This window comes from Musca autumnalis, unplaced genomic scaffold, assembly GCF_047663935.1.
Source record: "Musca autumnalis isolate F117 unplaced genomic scaffold, ASM4766393v1 scaffold_2, whole genome shotgun sequence".
Classification (NCBI taxonomy): Eukaryota; Metazoa; Arthropoda; class Insecta; order Diptera; family Muscidae; genus Musca; species Musca autumnalis.
In genome coordinates, this window is record NW_027411755.1 from 186,630,133 (window position 1) to 186,653,411 (window position 23,279).

Sequence of the window (23,279 nt, forward strand, 5' to 3'; positions counted from 1 at the left end):
TTTATAGGGTTGCAAATGATTATTCCAATGAGTTACAAACGGAAAAACAAACTTAATATACCGTCCATAATATGGTGGAGTGTATAAAAATACTAAATACTCAAAAAAATTATCTTGAAATATATATATTTACGGTTTATTATAAAAAATCAACATGGTACTGACAGATATACACCCATTATTATCAGTCCAAATAGACACAAATTATTTGTACAACACCCTATTATACCAACAATATATGCAATATTAAGATATTCAAAACAAAAGAGAGACAGAGCGATAAAACAAATCAAAGGAGCGCGTCTATGTTAGACCAAGTGAGTTAGTTGCTGCTGATGACGATGAAGATGATGGGTTTTTTGCGCTCTCACTCAAACTCTCTCTAACATAACATACTTTGATCATCTCGAATACTCTCTCAAATGAAAATGAAGGAAAAATTCATTTTTCGAAAATACTATTTTTAAAAATAGCTTTGACCAAACCGTCAGTTTTCCTCGAGTAGTGCTAACGATAACAAGTGAAAATTTTTGGAAAGTGTCTGGGAAAAGAAGTGGCTGTTGAATATTTTTTTATTCAAATTTTTTCTATAGAATTTTCGCAAGAAAGAAAATTTTTGATGAGAAAGTGAAAAAGAAGGAAAGAAAGTGTTTTACGCGGCCAGCTGTTCTAAGAAAAGTGGAAAATTTTCCTTTAAAAAAAAGCTCTTAGCCTTTGTGTGTTCACAGAAGAAGAAAAAAAATTAATTTTTTATGTATACCATATTTACCTCTTATACCTACATGGTGATCGGCTAATACGTACATACATACATACATATTTTTGTATATGTAAGTGATTCTTTGCGCATTGTTTCGCCGCTGAGCTTTATTCGAAAGTCGTAACATTTCGGGCTTATTTGTGAAGAAAGAAAACGACGCAATATCGCCATTCAAGAGATCCTTTGTTTTTCTGTTCTGTTTCATGTAATTTTGTATTTGCAAAACCTCAGCCGTGTGTGAGTGTGTCAATAATTGTAAATAGATCACAATAAAGAAAAATCGAGAGAGAGTGTCAGAGTCAAACCACAAGAAGAAAAAAAAAACAGAAAAAAAAGAAAAACCCATTGGTCTGTAGAGTGAATTTTTTTACATAAATAAGCAGCCATTGTTTTGCAACATGGCCAGTAATGAATCAACCGAGACTGAATTAAATTCATCACCACCAACACCAACTACAACAATAACCCCAACAATGCCAATTGAAAATATTAATGAAGAATTATCTCAATCTGAGGCTACTACCAACAGCCAACGTCGTAGATCTGCTGCTTATCGTGGAGTACATTTTGCCTCTGTGCCAGAAGAAAATGAAGATGAAGAAGATCTCTGGTGGAGAGAAGTGGAAAATGCTGAATTTACTTTGGATCAGGTGCCACATGTAACTTCGGTTTTCACCCCCTCACCAGAGGATATTTTGGAACAACCAACCTCTCCTGAGGAGACCTTAACTGCCATTTACGATGAAGAATTTGAGCGTTTACATCGTCTTACAGAACGCATCAAGAACACCATGGAAGAGCAAAGGGTCCGCCACTTCAGTGAATCAAGTCAAGAGAATGATGTTCCAACAACGAAACTGGAGGCGGATGAGGTGAACAATACCTCTTCGTCATCATCATCAACGGCTGCGGCATCTACCGTTTCCAAGGAGCAAAGTTTGGATGAATTTAAAGAGGAATTGCGTCTTAAGCGTATGACTAGACAAACTGCCATCCAAGGTTTTCGTGATGAAATTGCTTTGCTGCGTAAACAATTGGAAAGGGAACGGGATATATCAAGACGCCTACGTAATGGTGAAAAAGTTGAAGAGCAACCAGAAGATTTGCTTCCAGAGAAGACATCATCGAAATCCCTTACCCCTGAACTAGAGGGTGCAACTGCCTTAACCAAAAATAGGCGGCGAGAACTTCATGATGATGACGATGATGGTGATGATGAAGAAAATCCGTTGGCACGCAGCCGTCATGCCAAAATTGAATTGGCCAATGCCCAATTGGCTTTACAAATGGCCAATTCAGAAAATCTTTCATTGCGTGGCGAATTGGATATTGTACAAAAGCAAGTGGCCTCTTTGAAAGATGTCATTGCCTGTTGCAAGCAAATGTTAACCGTTAAAGAGGAACAATGCAATGAGGTAAGTGTTGCAACAGCAGCATCAGTGCCAAGAGGCCATAGGCCTGAACATATATACATACCATAACCCAAAACGACGCAAATCACACACACACACACACACACACACATAAACAGTGTAACCCAGTGAACAATTTTTCTTTGAGATGTGGGATGTTGGACAATATTTGGATTATGTCAGATATGCTGCATATTTTTCAAACATCTTTAAATAGGGAATTTGGAAAATGTGCGATATTTGACCGAAATGTCTGAAATAATTCGAAAGTAATTTTTCGCAATATTTACGTATACGAATTTTAGGGATGAATTTTATCCAAAATTTCTAGACATTGACATGTCGATTGGACCGTTATTTCAAATGTCTCAATGACATTTTCCATTAGATGCACCCTTTTCGAAATTCATACGACATTCGGAAAATGTTCTTTATAATTGTTTCTATTATTTGGGAAATTTTTTAAAATTTTTGGAAACAAAGTTTTAGGACATTTCTGAAGAAATTCCTTTTAATACGAAATTTGGAATATTTACGATATTTTTATCGCAAATGTCTGAAAATGTCCGGAAGTAATTTTTCGCGATTTTTTATACCCTCCACCATAGTATGGAGGGTATATTAAGTTTGTCATTCTGTTTGTAACACATCGAACTAATCATTTGCGACCCTATAAAGTATATATATTCTTGATCAGGATAAAATTCTAAGACGATCTAGCCATGTCCGCCTGTCCGTCTGTCCGTCCGTCTGTCCGTCTGTTGTAATCACTCTAGCGTCCGCAATAATTGAGATAGAGTGCTGAAATTTTGCACCCGAGGGTCTTTTTTCCATAGGCAGGTCAAGTTCGCAGATGGGCTATATCGGTCCACTCTTTGGTATAGCCCCCATATAACGGTACCTCCGGATTTGAGGTTTTTTGACGTTCTTCGCCACATTTGCAGACCGAATTAGCTATAATTTGGCACTTAGGGTTCTTAGTGATCAAAAAACTTATATCCCAACGGATATGGGCATAGGTCCATGTTTTGGTATAGTCCCCATATAACGGTACATCCCGATATTCGGTATGTTGAGAATTTTAGCCACAATTTTTAACCGAACTATCTGCAATTTTACATTTGAGGTTATCAGTGGTCATGAAACATCTCCACGAAACATCGTCAACATAGGTCCATGTTTTGGTATAGCCCCAATATATCGGTACCTCCCGATTTTCGGTATTTTGAGAATTTTAGCTACAATTTTTAACCGAACTAGCTGTAGTTTGCCATTTGAGGTTCTCAGTGGTCATGAAATATCTCCACCAAACATCGTCAACATAGGTCCATGTTTTGGTATAGCCCCCATATAACGGTACCTCCCGATGTTCGGTATTTTGAGAATTTTAGCCACAATTTGTAACCGAACTATCTGCAATTTGACATTTGAGGTTCTTAGTGGTCATGAAACATCTCCACCAAACATCGTCAACATAGGTCCATGTTTTGGTATGGCCCCCTTATAACCGTACCTCCCGATTTGCGGTATTTTGAGCATTTTAGTTACAATTTTTAACCGAACTAGCTGTAATTTGACATTTGAGGTTCTCAGTGGTCATGAAACATCTCCACGAACCATCGCCAACATAGGTTCATGTTTTGGTATAGCCCCCATATATCAGTACCTTCCGATTTTCGGTATTTTGAGAATTTTAGCTATAATTTTTAACCGAACTAGCTGTAATTTGCCATTTGAGGTTCTAAGTGGTCATGATACATCTCCACCAAACATCGTCCATGTTTTGGTATAGCCCCCATATAACGGTTCCTCCCGATTTTCGGTATTTTGAGAATTTTAGCTACAGTTTTTAATCGAAATAGCTGTAATGATCGGTATTTTGAGAATTTGAGCTACAATTTTGTCTATTCAAAAATAATCGTCAATTTCAGGGATCATGAAATATCTCCACCAAACATCGTCAACATAGGTCTATGTTTTGGTATAGCCCCATATAACGGTACCTCCCAATTTTCGGTATTTTGAGAATTTTAGCCACAATTTGTAACCGAACTATCTGCAATTTGACATTTGGTCTCAGTGGTCATTAAACATCTCCAACGAAACATCGTCAACATAGGTCCATGTTTTGGTATAGCCCCATATAACGGTATCTCCCGATTTTCTGTATTTTGAGAATTTTAGCTGCAATTTTTAACGGATATAGCTGTAATGATTATTATTTTGAGAATTTTAGCTACAGTTTTGTCTATTCAAAAATAATCGTCAATATAGGTCCATGTTTTGGTATATCCCCCCATATAACTGTACCTCCCGATTTTAGGGAATTTTCAGTGGTCACGAAATTTCTTTACTAAAATTCGTCAACATGGGTCCATTTTTGATTTGACTCTTGAAGTTTCCTGCAGCTATAAAACTTTTCCGCCAAAAAAATTAAAGATAGGTTGACTCTTTGATATAGCCCCGTAGCTGGTACCTTTCACCAAGCTGAACACATTTTTTTTAGATTAGATTAGATAACACTGTGCAACAAAATGGAGGTGAAAGTCTGGGGCACGGAAAATTCCTCTTAGGGAAGAATGGACTTGGTGAGTATATTATGAACCCCGAAGGACAGATCCGCCGTGAGTCGTTGTGGCGTGATGAAATTTTTGTTAGAGACCCTGTGGGCCATCAGGAATTAGCGTTATATCTTTGTTCACTGTTGCTTAAGTGCTCTACAAAAACAACAAAGATATAATGCTAATTCATGATGGCTTACAGGGTCTGTTGCAAAAACTTCATCACGCCATAACGCGGAAGTTCGACTCACGGCGCATCTGTCCTTCGGGGTTTTTAATATAAACACACCATGGGCTTTCATCTCCAAAAGAAATTATCTCTGCCCCAACATTTGTGTTCACAGTGTAATTTAAGCAATAGTGGGAGGCAGTAGGAGTCTGTCCATTGTCGAAAGGTTGTTCCACCTAAAAATTGTGAAAGAACCCTAATTATTCCATTTTAATTAAGACTATTTTATGGTGGAGGGTATAAAATATTCGGCCCGGCCGAACTTAACGACTTTTTACTTGATATACTCTCAGCTCGAAATAATGGTTTTATAATCCAAGTATGTTTGGACGAAATCCGTTTCAGAGAATTTGGAGTCGATTTAGCAATGTTCGTCCGTCTGTCTGGCTGGTTGGAGCGCACGATAACTCTCGAACGGATTAACCGATTTGGTCCAAAATTACGTTTTGGTAATATTTTGTCCAAATTTAATTTAAGTTCGAAGATGGGTCCACTTTCTCGGGTACCTCCTCCACAAAAGATCAAAATTGTGCGCACGATAACTCTTGCAGGAAGTAACCGATTTGTTCCATACTTTGCACATCGTAAATTTCTACCAAACTTAGATGAAGTTTCAGTATGGACTCAAACGGCCCACTCCGCACGATAACTCTTGAAGAGAGTGGCCAGATATAGATCAGGTCCGAATATGTACTGTAATTGTCGACTCCTTTGGGTACCTCCCACACAAAATTCCCAACATAGGTTCACCTAAAGACCCGCTTTCACTTTGATTTTTGTTGAAGCAACCTGCATTCGCTGCCTGCATTACGAAGGTGACAGCTTTTTCAACGACAAGTCCATAAGTCCATAAGTAGCGGTCTAAAATTTGCCATTCATCATATTTTGCAAAATTTAGTTTCAGTTCGAAGATAGACAATACCGGTCCACAACTTCCGGTACTTCCCCCAAATATTAAAAAAATTTCACTAAAATGGTATGTACGATATATCTTGAACGGGACAACCAATTTGGTCCAAACTTTGAATCTCCTAATATTTTGTTCAAATTTAGTTTAACTGCTGAAATGGCCCATATCGCTACTCCCTTAGGATACCTCCCTACAAAAGTTCAACATTAGTCTATAAGTGCGGTTTAGGGTCTGTTCGAAGATTCTTTTGGAAATGAATACCGATGATCTTCGTTGTGGTTTTGGTAACAGCGATATTATGTTATCCGTGGACAAGTCCATTCTTCATAGCATACTGATCCATAAGTTATATCTGACCCACTAAAATGACTAGTGGGCGCGGTATCTATCGAAAAGATATGATTTCCAAAATAAGATCCACTTCCATAATTAACTATGTCGGTCCATTCCGTCAAGTACCTCCTCCGCAACACTTTTAAACTAATCCTAATCCACATTTTTGTCGGCAAGTTCAAATATCGTAAAAGGATCACAAAATTCTGAAAAGTCCTTAACTATATTCGATCTATCCGTAAATGGGTTTCAATTTACATGGGCTGAGGGTATATCTCTGTCGGTAAAGCCGACTGATACTTTTTTACTTGTTTATGAAAGTTTTAATTAATTTAATTAATCGAGCTAACATGACTTAAGGAGTATGTATTGAAATAGTGAATTCTAGAGAAGTTCCACACACCCAACCAATACGCTACGATCGTGATTATTCAGCTAATCAGGCATATCGGATGTGAATTGCTAGAAGACAAAGGCGGAGTTTGAAAACTTCTTTTTATACGGACCATAGTATGAAGGGCATTTTAAGTTTTTTTTACTGTTTGTAACACATCGAACTTATTATTTGCGACCATATAAAGTATATGGGTGTTTTTGAGTGAAACCGGACACTTTTTCAAGATGAGTTTTTTTATTTCCCTTACCTTTTGCTCATCAGCAAAACATTTAAATATATTTTCAGAATTTTTTTGACTAACGGTTCCAGATATATCGTTCCTTGAAAATGTCAAATTCTGTAAAAACTATTTGCAAAGAAATACTAATAACTTCTTTAATGATGGTCCAAATAGAAAAAATCTTTTTTTGTATTTTTTTATAAGCTATCAAATATATAAAAAATATAAAAAAACATTTTGCAGAGTGGGCTTGGATGGAATTTTCGCGATTTTAAATTTAAAATCAATTTTTATACCCTCAGCCTTTAGGCTAAAGAGGGTATTTACACTTTGATACGACCAAAAATGTGCCTCATCGAAATAATGGTTTTAGACTCCAAGTATGTTTGTACGATATCCGTTTCAGACAATTTTGAGTAGATCTAGCAATGTCCGTCCGTCTGTCTTTCTGTCTGGCAGGCTGGTGCGCACGTTAACTCTCGAACGGATCAATCGATTCGGTTTACATTTTGGGTATCGAAATATTTTGTCCAGATTCGATTTAAGTTCGAAGATGGGCCATATAGGTCCACTCCATCAGGTACCTCCCCCACAAATGTTCAAAAGTTGTCGCAAAACTTGTGCGCACCATAACTCTTGTAGGGAATAACCGATTTGGTCCATAGTTTGCACATCGTGCAATTTCTACCAAACATAGATTAGGTTCTTATATGGACTCAATCGGTCCACTCCTTCGGGTACCTCCCACACAAAATTTCGGAAAAGTTCAGTTTAGGACCTGGTCTCGAATCGCTTTGATTTTTGTTTACGCAAGTTGTATTTGCTGTCCTCTATACGACGCTGTAAGTTTCATTAGGGGCAAGTCCATACTTCCTGAGAAAATAGCCTGAAAGTTACAAAAAACCCTATGACACTGTGTGTAGTGGTTGGAGCGCAAGATATGTAACTCTCGAACGGATCTGCCGATTCGGTCCAAAATTTGGCTTTAGTAATATTTTGTCCAAACTTAATTAAAGTTCAAAGATGGATTATAACTGTCCACTCCTTCCGGTATCTCTCCCACAAAAGTTCGAAAATGTTCGGAAAATTTGTGCGTACGATAACTCTTGTAGGGAATAACCGATTTGGTCCATACTTTGCACATCGTGTAATTTCTACCAAACTTAGATGAGGTTCCAATATGGACTCAATCGGTAAACTCCTTCGAGTGCATCCCACACAAAATTTCGGAAAAGTTCAGTTTAGGACCTGCTCTCGAATCGCCTTGGTTTTTGTTGTAACATCTTGTATTCACTGTCCCCTATACCAAGGTACAAGTTTCCTCAGTGGCAAGTCTATACTTCCTGAAAAAATAGCCTGAAAGTTCGGAAAAATTGTGCGCACGATAACTTTTGAAGGGAGTGACCGATGTAATCCATACTTTGCAAATCCTAATATATCTACCAGATATAGATCAGATTCGAATATGGACTATGTTTGTCTACTCCTTCTAGTACCTCTCACACAAAATTTCGGATAAGTTCACTTTAAGACCTGCTCTCGAATCACTTTGATTTTTGTTGAAGCGATTTGTATTCGCTACCTTCATTACCACGGTAAAATTTTTTTCAGGGGCAAGTCCATATTTCTTGGGAAAACAGCCCGAAAGGTGTAAAAAACCTCTATATCACCATATGTGGCTGTCGGAGAGCACGATAACTCTCGAAATGTTCAACCGATTTGGTCCAACATTTGGTCTTCGTCATATTATATCCAAACTTAGTTTCATGAGGCAATACCAGTCCGCAACTTCCGGTACTTCTCCTCAATATTTAAAAATGTCACTAAAATGCTAGGACGATAACACTTGAATGGGGCAACCAATTTGGTCCAAACTTTAGATCACAAAATATTTTGTCGGCAAGTTCAAATGTCCAAAAAGGGCCACCAAATTCTGAAGAGATCTTAAATACATTCGATCTGTCCGTATGTGAAAATTTCACTTCACATTGGCTGAGGGTATATATCGGTCGGCAAAGCCGACTGACACTTTTTTACTTGTTAAAATTTCAAAACTATTCAAAATCTGGAGTTCCGATATAGTTTATAATCGAACTGGAAGACCTACTTAAGAATTTTTCGGAAAGCCTTCTAAAGGACTTCTTTAGTAGACCTCCTAATGAACGAAGAGCTCCTTAAGTACCTCAATGGGTAGAAGTTCTTTTACAGATATGAACTTCTTGCAAAGATGAATAAGGGAATCTGATAAGTGACGCAGATAGTGTACTGATTATTTAAAAGGGGCCTTTTAGCAAGCTTTTTGTGCGAGGGAAACTAGAAAAGTTTCTGGTCTAGGCAACAACTAGTGTTGCGAGTTTTTATCCTAAACGTAGTCAGGACATTTTGACATACGATCATTTGTTGTGTTGTTTACAGTGACTTGAAAAAATCACTTTACCAAAAAATGCAATTTACTTGTGAGCAAGAGTGTATCGATCAAATTAAATGTTTGTATGTCGATAAAGGACCATTTTATAGCGCTATGAAAATCAGGTTTAAAGAAATCAATCGTGGCCGACACTCCATAAAATTCGAAGGTCGCTCAAAAACGACCGTTGAGCCAGAAAAAATTAAGACGCACGTGAACGGATAATGAAAGATCGCCATGTTATATACATCTTCGTTAGATCCAGAACAATTTGACAATTGCTCAAAAAATGATCTTTTCGATTTGTCAGGGATACGAGGTTGTAAAAAAGTCATAACCCTAGTATATATGTATATTCTTGATCAGGGTACAATTCTGTATCGATCTTTGTATGTCCGTCCATCTGTATGTTGTATTCACTTTAGTATCCACAAAAATACAGGTAGGACGCTGTAAGGATGGGTCGTTTGTTTGCAGGCAGGTGAAGATCGATGATCAGTCCACGTTTTGTTATAGCCTCCATATAACGGTACCTCTGGATTTCAGGTACTTTTATGTTTTTAGTAAAAATTTCTGACCGAATTAGCTATAATTTGACATTTACGATTCCCAGTGACCGAAAAACTTATATTCCAAAAATTATGCCACAGGTTCATGTTTCGGTATTTTGATGATTTTAGCTACAATTTGTAACCGAACAGGCTTTAATTTGACATTGGAGGTTTCCTGTTGCCACGAAACTTTTCTAGCAAAAATCTTCAACATAGGTCCATGCCTTGGTATAGCCTCCATATGACAGTACCTCCTGATTTTCGGTTTTTTTTGAGGATGTTAGTTACATTTTTTTTGCCAAACTACCTGTAATTTTACATCTGAGGTTCCTAGTGGTCACAAACCATCTCCACTCAAAATCGTTGACATGGGTCCATGTTTCGGTGTAGGGTCCATATAATGGTACCTCCCCATTTTCGGTATTATGAGAATTTTGGCTAAATTTTTTTGCCGAACTACCTGTAATTTAACATTTGAGGTTCTCAGTGGTCACAAAACATCTCCACCAATAATCGTTAACATATGTCCATGTTTGGGTATAGCCCCCATATAACGGTAGCTCCCGATTTTTTGACATTTGAGGTTCCCAGTGGTCACAAAATTTCTCCACCAAAAATTGTCTCTTTGATATATCTCCCATATAAAGGTGGCAGCCGATTAAAGTAGTTTTTTGATACATGTTTTGAACTTATATAGGCATTTGGGCTTCGGTGGTCAAAAAATATCTCTTTTTGAACTTCTTTTTTACTTCTTTAGATTATATTGTATAATTTAGGTATTTGAGGTATCCGTGGTCGAGGGTATAAAAAGCTCGGCCCGGCTGAACTTAATGATGTTTGACTTGTTTTAATTTCGAGATAAGGCCAAGGGCTTTTAGGTCCAACACTACTTTTATTTATTTTTATTGTATAGTCATAGGCTGAGGGTATTTATTTGTCGGCAAAGTCAACTAATTATTTTTACATTTTTAAATTTTCCAACATTTCATTCGAAGAGGTTCACTGGGTATCGAAAAATCCCCCCTGTGGGGCGTATCGTTTGTGTGCATGTTAAATTAAGAATTTAAAATATTCGTTTTGTTTGTTGTTGTTCTTTTTCTCTTTCATTTATTGTTCTTGTTATTCTTCTATTTTTTCTTCTTTTCTTTTTTTACTGTTTGCTACTTTTTGCATTCAGGTTATCATTGAAATGCTGAATAAAGCCATAAAACGTTCATAATTGATTAGAGAGGTAGAGGAGGAGGTGGAGGTTGGTTGCAATGCACATAACCCCCACTGTGCCGCGGCCGCCACCGCCACCCGAAATTTGTTTTGTTTCAGTTGCACTTTCTGCTGCCCTGAAGTACACGAAGTCATGCAAACCAGAGTCTGCCTCAGCTTGCCAGCCTGTCACCAGCCAGCCACCCAGCACAAATATTGGGTTGCTGCACATGATTGTGATTTCGTGCCACAGCTGAGATGGCCTCAATTCTAATTGGATGGATGATGTTGATACTGACGACGACGATGATGTTACTGCTAACGTTGACGATGCATTTACATATATAATTTGTGTTTTTTGGAAATGTATATGGATATTGTGTCCCATAACCATGAATGGGGATTCGCCTTGCGGAATCTCTGTTTACTATTTCTGTTGTTTTTATTTAAGACAATTTCTTTAAGATGAATGAATTGTAATGAAAATAACACATAGGCTAACAATTTACGGAATATTAAAATATCACATATTTAGTAGTTGAATGGAAAGAGTGTTTTGGTTTTTATTCCAAAGGGAGTTCTTTTTTCACATGGTCGTCCCGTACTACAAAGCCAATTTTGATGTCTGGCTTGTTATTGTCGTGGGGTAATGCCGTTATTAAGGCTACGTAAATCAACATAAGCTTGTTTGTCTAGAAGCTTTCTTATATCTGGATGAAGGATATATGCGATATTGTCGATGTTTTGGCAGGGTTGATGAAACTAACAAATAACATAGCTGCAAAATCCCGGAGGAACCAATGAACCTTTTAGATAGGACTATCCAGATAGGACTTTACTCTATGGGTTTTGACTCTACGTTCTGGTAGGGATCCTCTATAGAATTGAGGACCACCGTAGGGGCTTTCTAAACAATAGGAGACCACTATAGGAGTCTTCTATAGAACAGAAGACCACCGAAAGGCGTCTTTAATAGAATATATTCAATTTTATAGAATAGAAGACCACCCGTAGGAATGGAATAGAAGACCATTGTAGGGGTCTCCTACCGAATATAAGTGCACGGTTGGGGTCTTCTATACAATAGGAGTTCAAGTATATACAATAGAAGTCTACAACCGTAGGGGTGTTTTATATAGAATAGAAGACCACCGTAGGGGTCTTCTATAGAATAGAAAACCACCATAGAATAGAAGACCACCGTAGGTGTCTTCTATACGATAGAAGACTATCGTAGATGTTTTCCATATAACAGGAGACCACCATAGATCTCTTCTATAGAATACAAGATCAAGATGTCTCCTATAGAATAGAAGACCATGTAGGGGTCTACTATGGAACAGAGGACCACCGTAGGTGTCTTCTGTAGAATAGAAGACCACAGTAGGAGTTTCTATAGAATAGAAGACCACCGTAGGGGTCTTCTATAGAATAGAAGATCACAGTAGATGCCTTTTATAGAATAGAAGATCATGTAGGGCTCTTCTATGGAATAGAAAACCACGGTAAGGGTCCTTTATAGAATAGAAGACCGCCGTAGAGGTCTTCTGTAGAATAGAAGACCACCGTAGGGGTCTTCTATAGAATAGAGGACCGCCGCAGGGGTCTTCTTTAGGATAGAAGACTATCGTAGATGTTTTCCATATAACAGGAGACCACCATAGATGTCTTCTATAGAATACAAGATCAAGATGTCTCCTATAGAATAGAAGACCATGTAGGGGTCTACTATGGAAGAGAAGACCACCGTAGGTGTCTTCTGTAGAATAGAAGACCACAGTAGGAGTTTCTATAGAATAGAAGATCACCGTAGGGGTCTTCTATAGAATAGAAGATCACAGTAGATGTCTTCTATAGAATAGAAGATCATGTAGGGCTCTTCTATGGAATAGAAAACCACGGTAAGGGTCCTTTATAGAATAGAAGACCACCGTAGGGGTCTTCTATAGAATAGAAGACCACCGTAGGGGTCTTCTATAGAATAGAAGACCACCGTAGGGGTCTTCTATAGAATAGAAGACCACCGTAGGGGTCTTCTATAGAATAGAAGACCACCGTAGGGGTCTTCTATAGAATAGAAGACCACCGTAGGGGTCTTCTATAGAATAGAAGACCACCGTAGGGGTCTTCTATAGAATAGAAGACCACCGTAGGGGTCTTCTATAGAATAGAAGACCACCGTAGGGGTCTTCTATAGAATAGAAGACCACCGTAGGGGTCTTCTATAGAATAGAAGACCACCGTAGGGGTCTTCTATAGAATAGAAGACCACCGATAGAAGACCACCGTAGGGGTCTTCTATAGAATAGAAGACCACCGTAGGGGTCTTCTATAGAATAGAAGACCACCGTAGGGGTCTTCTATAGAATAGAATACCACCGTAGGGGTCTTCTATAGAATAGAAGACCACCGTAGGGGTCTTCTATAGAATAGAAGACCACCGTAGGGGTCTTCTATAGAATAGAAGACCACCGTAGGGGTCTTCTATAGAATAGAAGACCACCGTAGGGGTCTTCTATAGAATAGAAGACCACCGTAGGGGTCTTCTATAGAATAGAAGACCACCGTAGGGGTCTTCTATAGAATAGAAGACCACCGTAGGGGTCTTCTATAGAATAGAAGACCACCGTAGGGGTCTTCTATAGAATAGAAGACCACCGTAGGGGTCTTCTATAGAATAGAAGACCACCGTAGGGATCTTCTATAGAATAGAAGACCACCGTAGGGGTCTTCTATAGAATAGAAGACCACCGTAGGGGTCTTCTATAGAATAGAAGACCACCGTAGGGGTCTTCTATAGAATAGAAGACCACCGTAGGGGTCTTCTATAGAATAGAAGACCACCGTAGGGGTCTTCTATAGAATAGAAGACCACCGTAGGGGTCTTCTATAGAATAGAAGACCCCTACGGTGGTCTTCTATAGAATAGAAGACCACCGTAGGGGTCTTCTATAGAATAGAAGACCACCGTAGGGGTCTTCTATAGAATAGAAGACCACCGTAGGGGTCTTCTATAGAATAGAAGACCACCGTAGGGGTCTTCTATAGAATAGAATAGAAGACCACCGTTGGGGTCTTCTATAGAATAGAAGACCACCGTAGGGGTCTTCTATAGAATAGAAGACCACCGTAGGGGTCTTCTATAGAATAGAAGACCACCGTAGGGGTCTTCTATAGAATAGGAGACCACCGTAGGGGTCTTCTATAGACTGGGAGACCACCGTAGGTGTCTTCTATAGAATAGGAGACCACCGTAGGGGTCTTCTATAGAATAGAAGACCACCGTAGGGGTCTTCTATAGAATAGAAGACCACCGTAGGGGTCTTCTATAGAATAGAAGACCACCGTAGGGGTCTTCTATAGAATAGAAGACCACCGTAGGGGTCTTCTATAGAATAGAAGACCACCGTAGGTGTCTTCTATAGAATAGAAGAACACCGTAGGTGTCTTCTATAGAATAGAAGAACACCGTAGGTGTCTTCTATAGAATAGAAGACCACCGTAGGTGTCTTCTATAGAATAGAAGACCACCGTAGGGGTCTTCTATAGAATAGAAGACCACCGTAGGGGTCTTCTATAGAATAGAAGACCACCGTAGGGGTCTTCTATAGAATAGAAGACCACCGTAGGGGTCTTCTATAGAATAGAAGACCATCGTAGGGGTCTTCTATAGAATAGAAGACCACAGTAGGGGTCTTCTATAGAATAGAAGATCACCGTAGGGGTCTTCTATAGAATAGAAGACCACAGTAGGGGTCTTCTATAGAATAGAAGACCACCGTTGGGGTCTTCTATAGAATAGAAGACCACAGTAGGGGTCTTCTATAGAATAGAAGACCACAGTAGGGGTCTTCTATAGAATAGAATAGAAGACCACCGTTGGGGTCTTCTATAGAATAGAAGACCACCGTAGGGGTCTTCTATAGAATAGAAGACCACCGTAGGGGTCTTCTATAGAATAGAAGATCACCGTAGGGGTCTTCTATAGAATAGAAGACCACAGTAGGGGTCTTCTATAGAATAGAAGACCACCGTTGGGGTCTTCTATAGAATAGAAGACCACCGTAGGTGTCTTCTATAGAATAGAAGACCACCGTAGGGGTCTTCTATAGAATAGAAGACCACCGTAGGTGTCTTCTATAGAATAGAAGACCACCGTAGGGGTCTTCTATAGAATAGAAGACCACCGTAGGTGTCTTCTATAGAATAGAAGACCACCGTAGGGGTCTTCTATAGAATAGAAGACCACCGTAGGTGTCTTCTATAGAATAGAAGACCACCGTAGGGGTCTTCTATAGAATAGAAGACCACCGTAGGGGTCTTCTATAGAATAGAAGACCACCGTAGGGGTCTTCTATAGAATAGAAGACCACCGTAGGGGTCTTCTATAGAATAGAAGACCACCGTAGGGGTCTTCTATAGAATAGAAGACCACCGTAGGGGTCTTCTATAGAATAGAAGACCACCGTAGGGGTCTTCTATAGAATAGAAGACCACCGTAGGGGTCTTCTATAGAATAGGAGACCACCGTAGGGGTCTTCTATAGACTGGGAGACCACCGTAGGTGTCTTCTATAGAATAGGAGACCACCGTAGGGGTCTTCTATAGAATAGAAGACCACCGTAGGGGTCTTCTATAGAATAGAAGACCACCGTAGGGGTCTTCTATAGAATAGAAGACCACCGTAGGGGTCTTCTATAGAATAGAAGACCACCGTAGGTGTCTTCTATAGAATAGAAGAACACCGTAGGTGTCTTCTATAGAATAGAAGAACACCGTAGGTGTCTTCTATAGAATAGAAGACCACCGTAGGTGTCTTCTATAGAATAGAAGACCACCGTAGGGGTCTTCTATAGAATAGAAGACCACCGTAGGGGTCTTCTATAGAATAGAAGACCACCGTAGGGGTCTTCTATAGAATAGAAGACCACCGTAGGGGTCTTCTATAGAATAGAAGACCATCGTAGGGGTCTTCTATAGAATAGAAGACCACAGTAGGGGTCTTCTATAGAATAGAAGATCACCGTAGGGGTCTTCTATAGAATAGAAGACCACAGTAGGGGTCTTCTATAGAATAGAAGACCACCGTTGGGGTCTTCTATAGAATAGAAGACCACAGTAGGGGTCTTCTATAGAATAGAAGACCACAGTAGGGGTCTTCTATAGAATAGAATAGAAGACCACCGTTGGGGTCTTCTATAGAATAGAAGACCACCGTAGGGGTCTTCTATAGAATAGAAGACCACCGTAGGGGTCTTCTATAGAATAGAAGATCACCGTAGGGGTCTTCTATAGAATAGAAGACCACAGTAGGGGTCTTCTATAGAATAGAAGACCACCGTTGGGGTCTTCTATAGAATAGAAGACCACCGTAGGTGTCTTCTATAGAATAGAAGACCACCGTAGGGGTCTTCTATAGAATAGAAGACCACCGTAGGGGTCTTCTATAGAATAGAAGACCACCGTAGGGGTCTTCTATAGAATAGAAGACCACCGTAGGTGTCTTCTATAGAATAGAAGACCACCGTAGGGGTCTTCTATAGAATAGAAGACCACCGTAGGTGTCTTCTATAGAATAGAAGACCACCGTAGGGGTCTTCTATAGAATAGAAGACCACCGTAGGGGTCTTCTATAGAATAGAAGACCACCGTAGGGGTCTTCTATAGAATAGAAGACCACCGTAGGGGTCTTCTATAGAATAGAAGACCACCGTAGGGGTCTTCTATAGAATAGAAGACCACCGTAGGGGTCTTCTATAGAATAGAAGACCATCGTAGGGGTCTTCTATAGAATAGAAGACCACAGTAGGGGTCTTCTATAGAATAGAAGATCACCGTAGGGGTCTTCTATAGAATAGAAGACCACAGTAGGGGTCTTCTATAGAATAGAAGACCACCGTTGGGGTCTTCTATAGAATAGAAGACCACCGTTGGGGTCTTCTATAGAATAGAAGACCACCGTAGGGGTCTTCTATAGAATAGAAGACCACCGTAGGGGTCTTCTATAGAATAGAAGACCACCGTAGGGGTCTTCTATAGAATAGAAGACCACCGTAGGGGTCTTCTATAGAATAGAAGACCACCGTAGGGGTCTTCTATAGAATAGAAGACCACCGTAGGGGTCTTCTATAGAATAGGAGACCACCGTAGGGGTCTTCTATAGACTGGGAGATCACCGTAGGTGTCTTCTATAGAATAGGAGACCACCGTAGGGGTCTTTTATAGAATAGAAGACCACCGTAGGGGTCTTTTATAGAATAGAAGACCACCGTAGGGGTCTTCTATAGAATAGACATCTTTCTTCCTATCCAAAGATTTGTATATACTCTCTTCATCTAAAAATGCATACGGGGTCACGATCATTAAAGGCTACTCTCTTCCCTTCATATCCAATCCTTTTAATAGTACTAAAAAACAAGGTTTTATTTGATCAATTTTTGTCAGCTCATTTTAGCGCTATAATGACGAAAACGTTTGTGCAATATTTTGATTTATATGCGAACGCATTGCACACACTTGCATTAACATATCAACACAATGACCCAATTTCATTGGACGATAACATATTTCAATAGCGCGCGCCATCATACCGCAAAATATGTGAAGTACACCAAAAAACAAAAAAGAAACATGGATATGAGCAACACGCCCGTGGCAATTAAACTGTCATAATTTGTATAATTTCACATAATAATGTATGTATGTCTACTGTCGTTATGTTCTTCCGGGGAAACAAATAAAATCAATTATTCCTGATGACAAACAAACAAAGAGATATTGACGATATTAAAAAAGCGTAACATAATCGAATTTATTAAAATATTTTCCAATTTCCATGGGAAATGAGTGTTTGATCTCATGAGTGTGGAAAAAATGTGAAAAGGAGATAAAGTTATCTTATTAAATTAAAAGGATTATTTATTCGACAAAATAACTACATATAACGGGAAGATGATATTCCTTTCTATAGTTTGTTCTTTAGTCACAATAATTGATGGGAATTCTAATCGACTTGCAAGGAATGGGTCTTTCATTTGTTAACCATATATTACACTATTTATGTTATTGCATTTAATATTTATAAGTTTTATTTGTTAGCTCACTTTCCATTTTATCTTATCCTCCAATTTAGTTCCATCTGCATCACTTTGGCACACATTTCACTAAAGATTTAATAGACAATTATATAGTGTGTATATATACAGACAATTGTTTTAATTATATAGAGTGTAGAGGCAGCGTCGATGCTGGTGACACGTCATGTTTTTTTTCGGCTTTGATACCACAACAAAAAGTCTCCTAAATAAAGTGAAATTTTTGGCAATGACGAAAACAACCACAACCAGACATTTTGTCAAGCAAATGTTTGAAGAAAAGTTTTTTTTGCAATGCGAACATTATTGCATAATCGACTTATTTGAAGGTTAACGAAATAATTTGTCTATCCACCGGTATATTAATTTGATGTGAAAGATATGGAAATATTTGTCAGAGACCAAATCTATTGTCAAACAAGTATTATCGGCGTTAAGTTCGACCGGACCGAACTTTTTATACCCTCCACCACAAACTGTTTCGAATTAAATAGGAACAATTAGTTTCCTATAGTATATGAAAGTATGGACTAAGCTCTTCCTCCTATTCCTTGCAGGACAGAATATTTTAATTGATCGCCATCGCTGTTCTCTCCAAAATTTGGACTAACATTTATAACATTCCGAAATTAGCTTTTGTATCCTCGGGCTACCCTTATACAAAGGCTATAAACCTATTCTATATGATTTTTATATACCCTTAACAAAGACTAAATGGCAAATTTCAGCCACTTCGGTGGCATATTGAGGCCATAATCATCAAAGTACCGAAAATCGTGAGGTACTATTCTACGGGAGCTATATGAATATGTGGATCTATACCGATAAATTTCCGGTGAAAAGTTTAATACTCCCAACGTATACTAAGTACCAAATATCAGACATTTCGGTGGGATAGTGAGGCCACAACCTTCAAAATACCGAAAATCGGGAGGTAGCGCTCTATGGGGGCTACATGAAGACGTGGCCTTATGCCGAAAACTTTCACGTGGAAAGTTTTATATCCCTACTGTAGACTAAAAATCAAATTTCAGCAATTTCGGTGGGATATTGAGGCTAAAACCTTCAAAATACCGAAAATCTGGAGGTAACGATCTATGGGGGCTATATCAAAACGTGGACTGTTATGGGCCACTTTCAATACCAAACATCCTAGGAAAAATAGAGACTTTTATACCAAATTATAAAGATCTATCATAAAAGGTTTTACGTTCAAAAATAATATTCCATAAAACAATTTTTTATTTTATAACGTTTTTTGCTTCTCTTGTAAAATTATTATTTTGTTAGTTACGACTTTGGGCATTTATGATGACGATATATGTACTTTATAGGGCCTCCGACGTATACGAGTATTTCGATATGTTACAAAGGGAAGGACAAATTTAATTTAATCCCCCATATTATGGCGGAAGGTACAAAATTAAGAAAAGCCCTAGACCAGCCTGGGCATTATCCTTCTGTGAATAAAAATAAAATTTTATATAAAAAGTTACTCCTTCAAAATACGTCGAAGCATGTTTAAAAGTGCTTAGATCCTCTTATAGCCTAGACAGACGGCAGCGTTAATTTGCATTATCTGCCTTAATTCAAATTAATTCGTGCATTATGCACATTCTTAATGCACAAAATCAAACTGAATTTAAAGGGCATTTAGGTATTTCAATATGGCAATGCCGTAGAAGAGAACCCATATTCATATGAGGGAGAGATCATACAGTGCAAACAACAACAAACAAACAATCATCTGTTTCTTTCGCGTATAGAATAGCAGCTAATCGTTTTTCAAGCCTTCTAACAAATCTCGTTTTAACATTTTTATTTTCACAAACATTTAATTACCCACCATACCAATTCTATCGAAAATAATGTCTTCTTCAATTGTTTCTTTATAGTTTTGCGATAGTTTTAAAATATTAAAAATACCCAAAAATACCGCGGATAAATTAAATTTATTTTTGTTTTATCGTGGTGAGAAGTATATAGTGGTAGGAAGTATATATTTGTTTCGCATATTTTGGTGAACTTTTGCAAAACTTTATGATATTGTCTGCTGTTTCATAAATGCAGAGACTATCAGGGTGAAAATTTATTCAAATTAAGGAATTTTTAATGCAAATTAACTCTGCCGTCTGTCTAGGGCATTAATATAGACATTTGATGCGCCATCTAGTGGGTGGCAGTCTTTTGCATTTTGGGACATCCACTGGGTCATCAATCGGTGCTATATTTCCTCTTCCATACAAAATTGTCTTTGCCAGAATGGAATAAGGTTTTTGACCATAAAAGAAAATAAAATTGCGGACATTTTCATGTATGCTCTAAGTACTAGCCATAAGAACTACACGTTGATTAATGTGCAATGATATGGAACGCATTTTTTATCTCCGTGTCCGAACAACGTGTCTAAAGGCACTGATTTTTGACAAGTTTGGCATAACTAAAATTTTCACGCCTACGAGGACTGTACAATAACTTTCCGGCCTAACAATAAAACGCGAATTTTTACCATCAAAAAAAGTCTTATTATTTTTCAATTGTTGAAGCATTTTTTGCACTCCGATTGAGCCACATCCAAAACATGGTTTTTGAACGGTTCAACAGCATCTTCTGGAGACGAAAATCGTTGATCACGCTTTTTTGTTCGAATGAAGTCATTGGGTGCCAAGTCAGGGCTGTAGGGTGGATGACGTAACAATTCCACATTTTTATACCCTCAGCATTTATGCTAACGATGGCATTTATGCATACGGGCAAAATGTGCCTCATCGAAATAATGGTTTTAGACCCCAAGTATGTTTGGATGAAATGTGTTTCAGACAATTTGGAGTTGAATTAGCTATGTCCGTCCGTCTGTCTGTCTGGCTGGCTGGAGCGCACGATAACCCTTGAAAGGATCAACTGATTCGGTCTAAAATTTGGCTTTGGTAATATTTTGTCCCAACTTAGTTTAAGTTCGAAGATGGGCCATATCGGTCCACTAATTCAGGTACCTCCCCCAGAAAAGTTCAAAAATGTTCGGAAAAATTGTGCGCATGATAACTCTTGATGGGAGTGACCGATTTGGTTCATACTTTACACATCCTAATATATCTACCACATATAGATCAGGTTCGTATATGGACTAGATTTGTCCACTGCTTCGGGTACCTCCCACACAAAATTTCGGATAAGTTTACTTTAAGACCTGCTCTCGGATCACTTTGATTTTTGTTGAAGCAACTTGCATTCGCTGCCTCAGTTACGGCAGTTAAAGTTTTTTTCAGGGGCAAGTCCATACTTATAGAGAAAACAGCCCGAAAGTTGTAAAAAATCCCTATGGCACCATATGTATTGCCTGGAGAGCTCGAACCAAATACTGCGTTCGTCCACACTTTGGATATTGTAATATTTCTTCGAATATTAGATGAAATTCGAAGGTGGTGATTATAGGTCACCTCCTTCCGGTAGCTCCTTCACAAAAGTTCGAAAATATTCGCTAAAATGGTACGCGCGATTTCTCATAGACGTAGCAACCGATTTGATCCATATTTTGGATCTCTAAATATTGTCGAAACTTAGTTTATGTTCAAATTTGGGCCATATCTGTCCAATCCTTGTGGTACCACTCACACAAATGTTCAACAGTTTTGTGTTGTTCGAGGATCCATTGGACATTTTTACCAAAGGTTTTCCTAGTGGCCCTGTTTACAGCGATATTATGTTTTTCGTAGGCTAGTGTTTAAAAAAGTCCTATCTATCCCCGTAAATTTTTGAGCTTTAATCCTATCCATACTTTGGCGATGCATACGCCCAACATTTTGAGAACCCCCCTAAATACATTTTTTTTTTTTTAAAAAACTATTCCAATCTGCTCAGGCTGAGGGTATATCTCTGTCGGCAAATACTTTTTTACTTGTTGTTCTTTGATCTGGCGATAGCCAGATGGCCTCGGGAAGCTTAGATCTGGCACTGCTAACCACAATGTTTTTTGCAGCTGCAAAGTCTATCAGCCTCATACCATTGTCAGATATTTCGTTGTGGAGACTGAATTTCCCCAAAGATACTTTTTTACTTGTTGTTCTTTGATCTGGCGATAGCCAGATGGCCTCGGGAAGCTTAGATCTGGCACTGCTAACCACCATGTTTTTTGCAGCTGCAAAGTCTATCAGCCTCATACCATTGTCAGATGTTTCGTTGTGGAGACTGAATTTCCCCAAAGATATTCTCCTTTCCAATTTTGGCATTACAATCGCCTAGTATAATTTTAATGTCATGGGCAGGGCAACGGTCATAAGTTTCTTCTAGGCGCACGTAAAATATATATATATTCGTTCGTCTTTGTCTTAAGTGTGAGCATGAGCGCAAATAACGCTGATGTTGAAGAATTTTGCTTTTAATCGAATTGTAGCGAGTCTTTCATTCACTGGAGTGAAGCTGGAGACCAGATGTTTTAACCTCCGACCAATTACAAATCCGCAACCAAACACATGCTTTGTGTCATGGCCGCTATAATACAATGCGTCACGTTTAGCTGTTGTTGTGACGTCTTTCCCATTCCATCGGATTTCCTGTATGGTAGTAATGTCGGCCTTGTACTTTTCAAGTACATCTGCCGATGCGTGAACTGCGAACATTCCAGGTGCAGATTCGCAGATAACGGTCCTTCAAACGTTTGCGGGGTTCGTCAACTTTAGAGGGGTTTACTTTTCTTTTCTTTCATTTTGTCATAGTAGGCTGCTTTTTTCTAGCGGCCAAACCCAAGTTTTTAACGTTGTTATGGGCGGAACGCGCGGCACATGTTAGCTCACTACCTATAACGGGTGTTAAAGGCAGCTACCCCAGGTGACACCACGGGGAGGTCAGTGTCCACTTCAGATGAGAGAGGGACCAAGATAAATCCTGGACTTTGCCATGTTAAAGCCGGTCAAGGCCTTTCCTTGGTATCTTCCCTTCCCTACGTCACCCGGGCAAAATATCTATCGAAAGGAATGACTCTCAAAATAAGATCCACTTTCAAAATGGACTATGTCGGTCCATTTCTTCAAGTTCATCTTCCGCGAGGCTTTTGACCTTCAAACCAAATTAATTTTTTTGTCGGCAAGTTCATACTTTCAAAAAGGGCCACAAAATCTGGTTAGCCGGTAGTAGATTCGAAATTGGCAATATATGAAAGTTTCAATTCACATAGGCTGAGGGTAATCTTGGTCGCCAAAGCCGACTGAT

At 38.8% G+C, this 23,279-nt stretch overlaps 1 protein-coding gene across 1 annotated transcript in view; it reads left to right on the forward strand.

Annotated features, from left to right (window-relative positions):
* Positions 1–403: 403 nt before the first annotated feature.
* The window catches only part of LOC141395025 (uncharacterized), a 106,138-nt gene continuing 83,262 nt past the window's right edge, over positions 404–23,279 (forward strand). Inside the window, exon 1 of the mRNA XM_073970386.1 lies at positions 404–2,175. Within this exon, the coding sequence (XP_073826487.1) occupies positions 1,159–2,175 (1,017 nt within the window). The 5' untranslated portion in view covers positions 404–1,158. The remainder of the gene's footprint in view (positions 2,176–23,279) is intronic.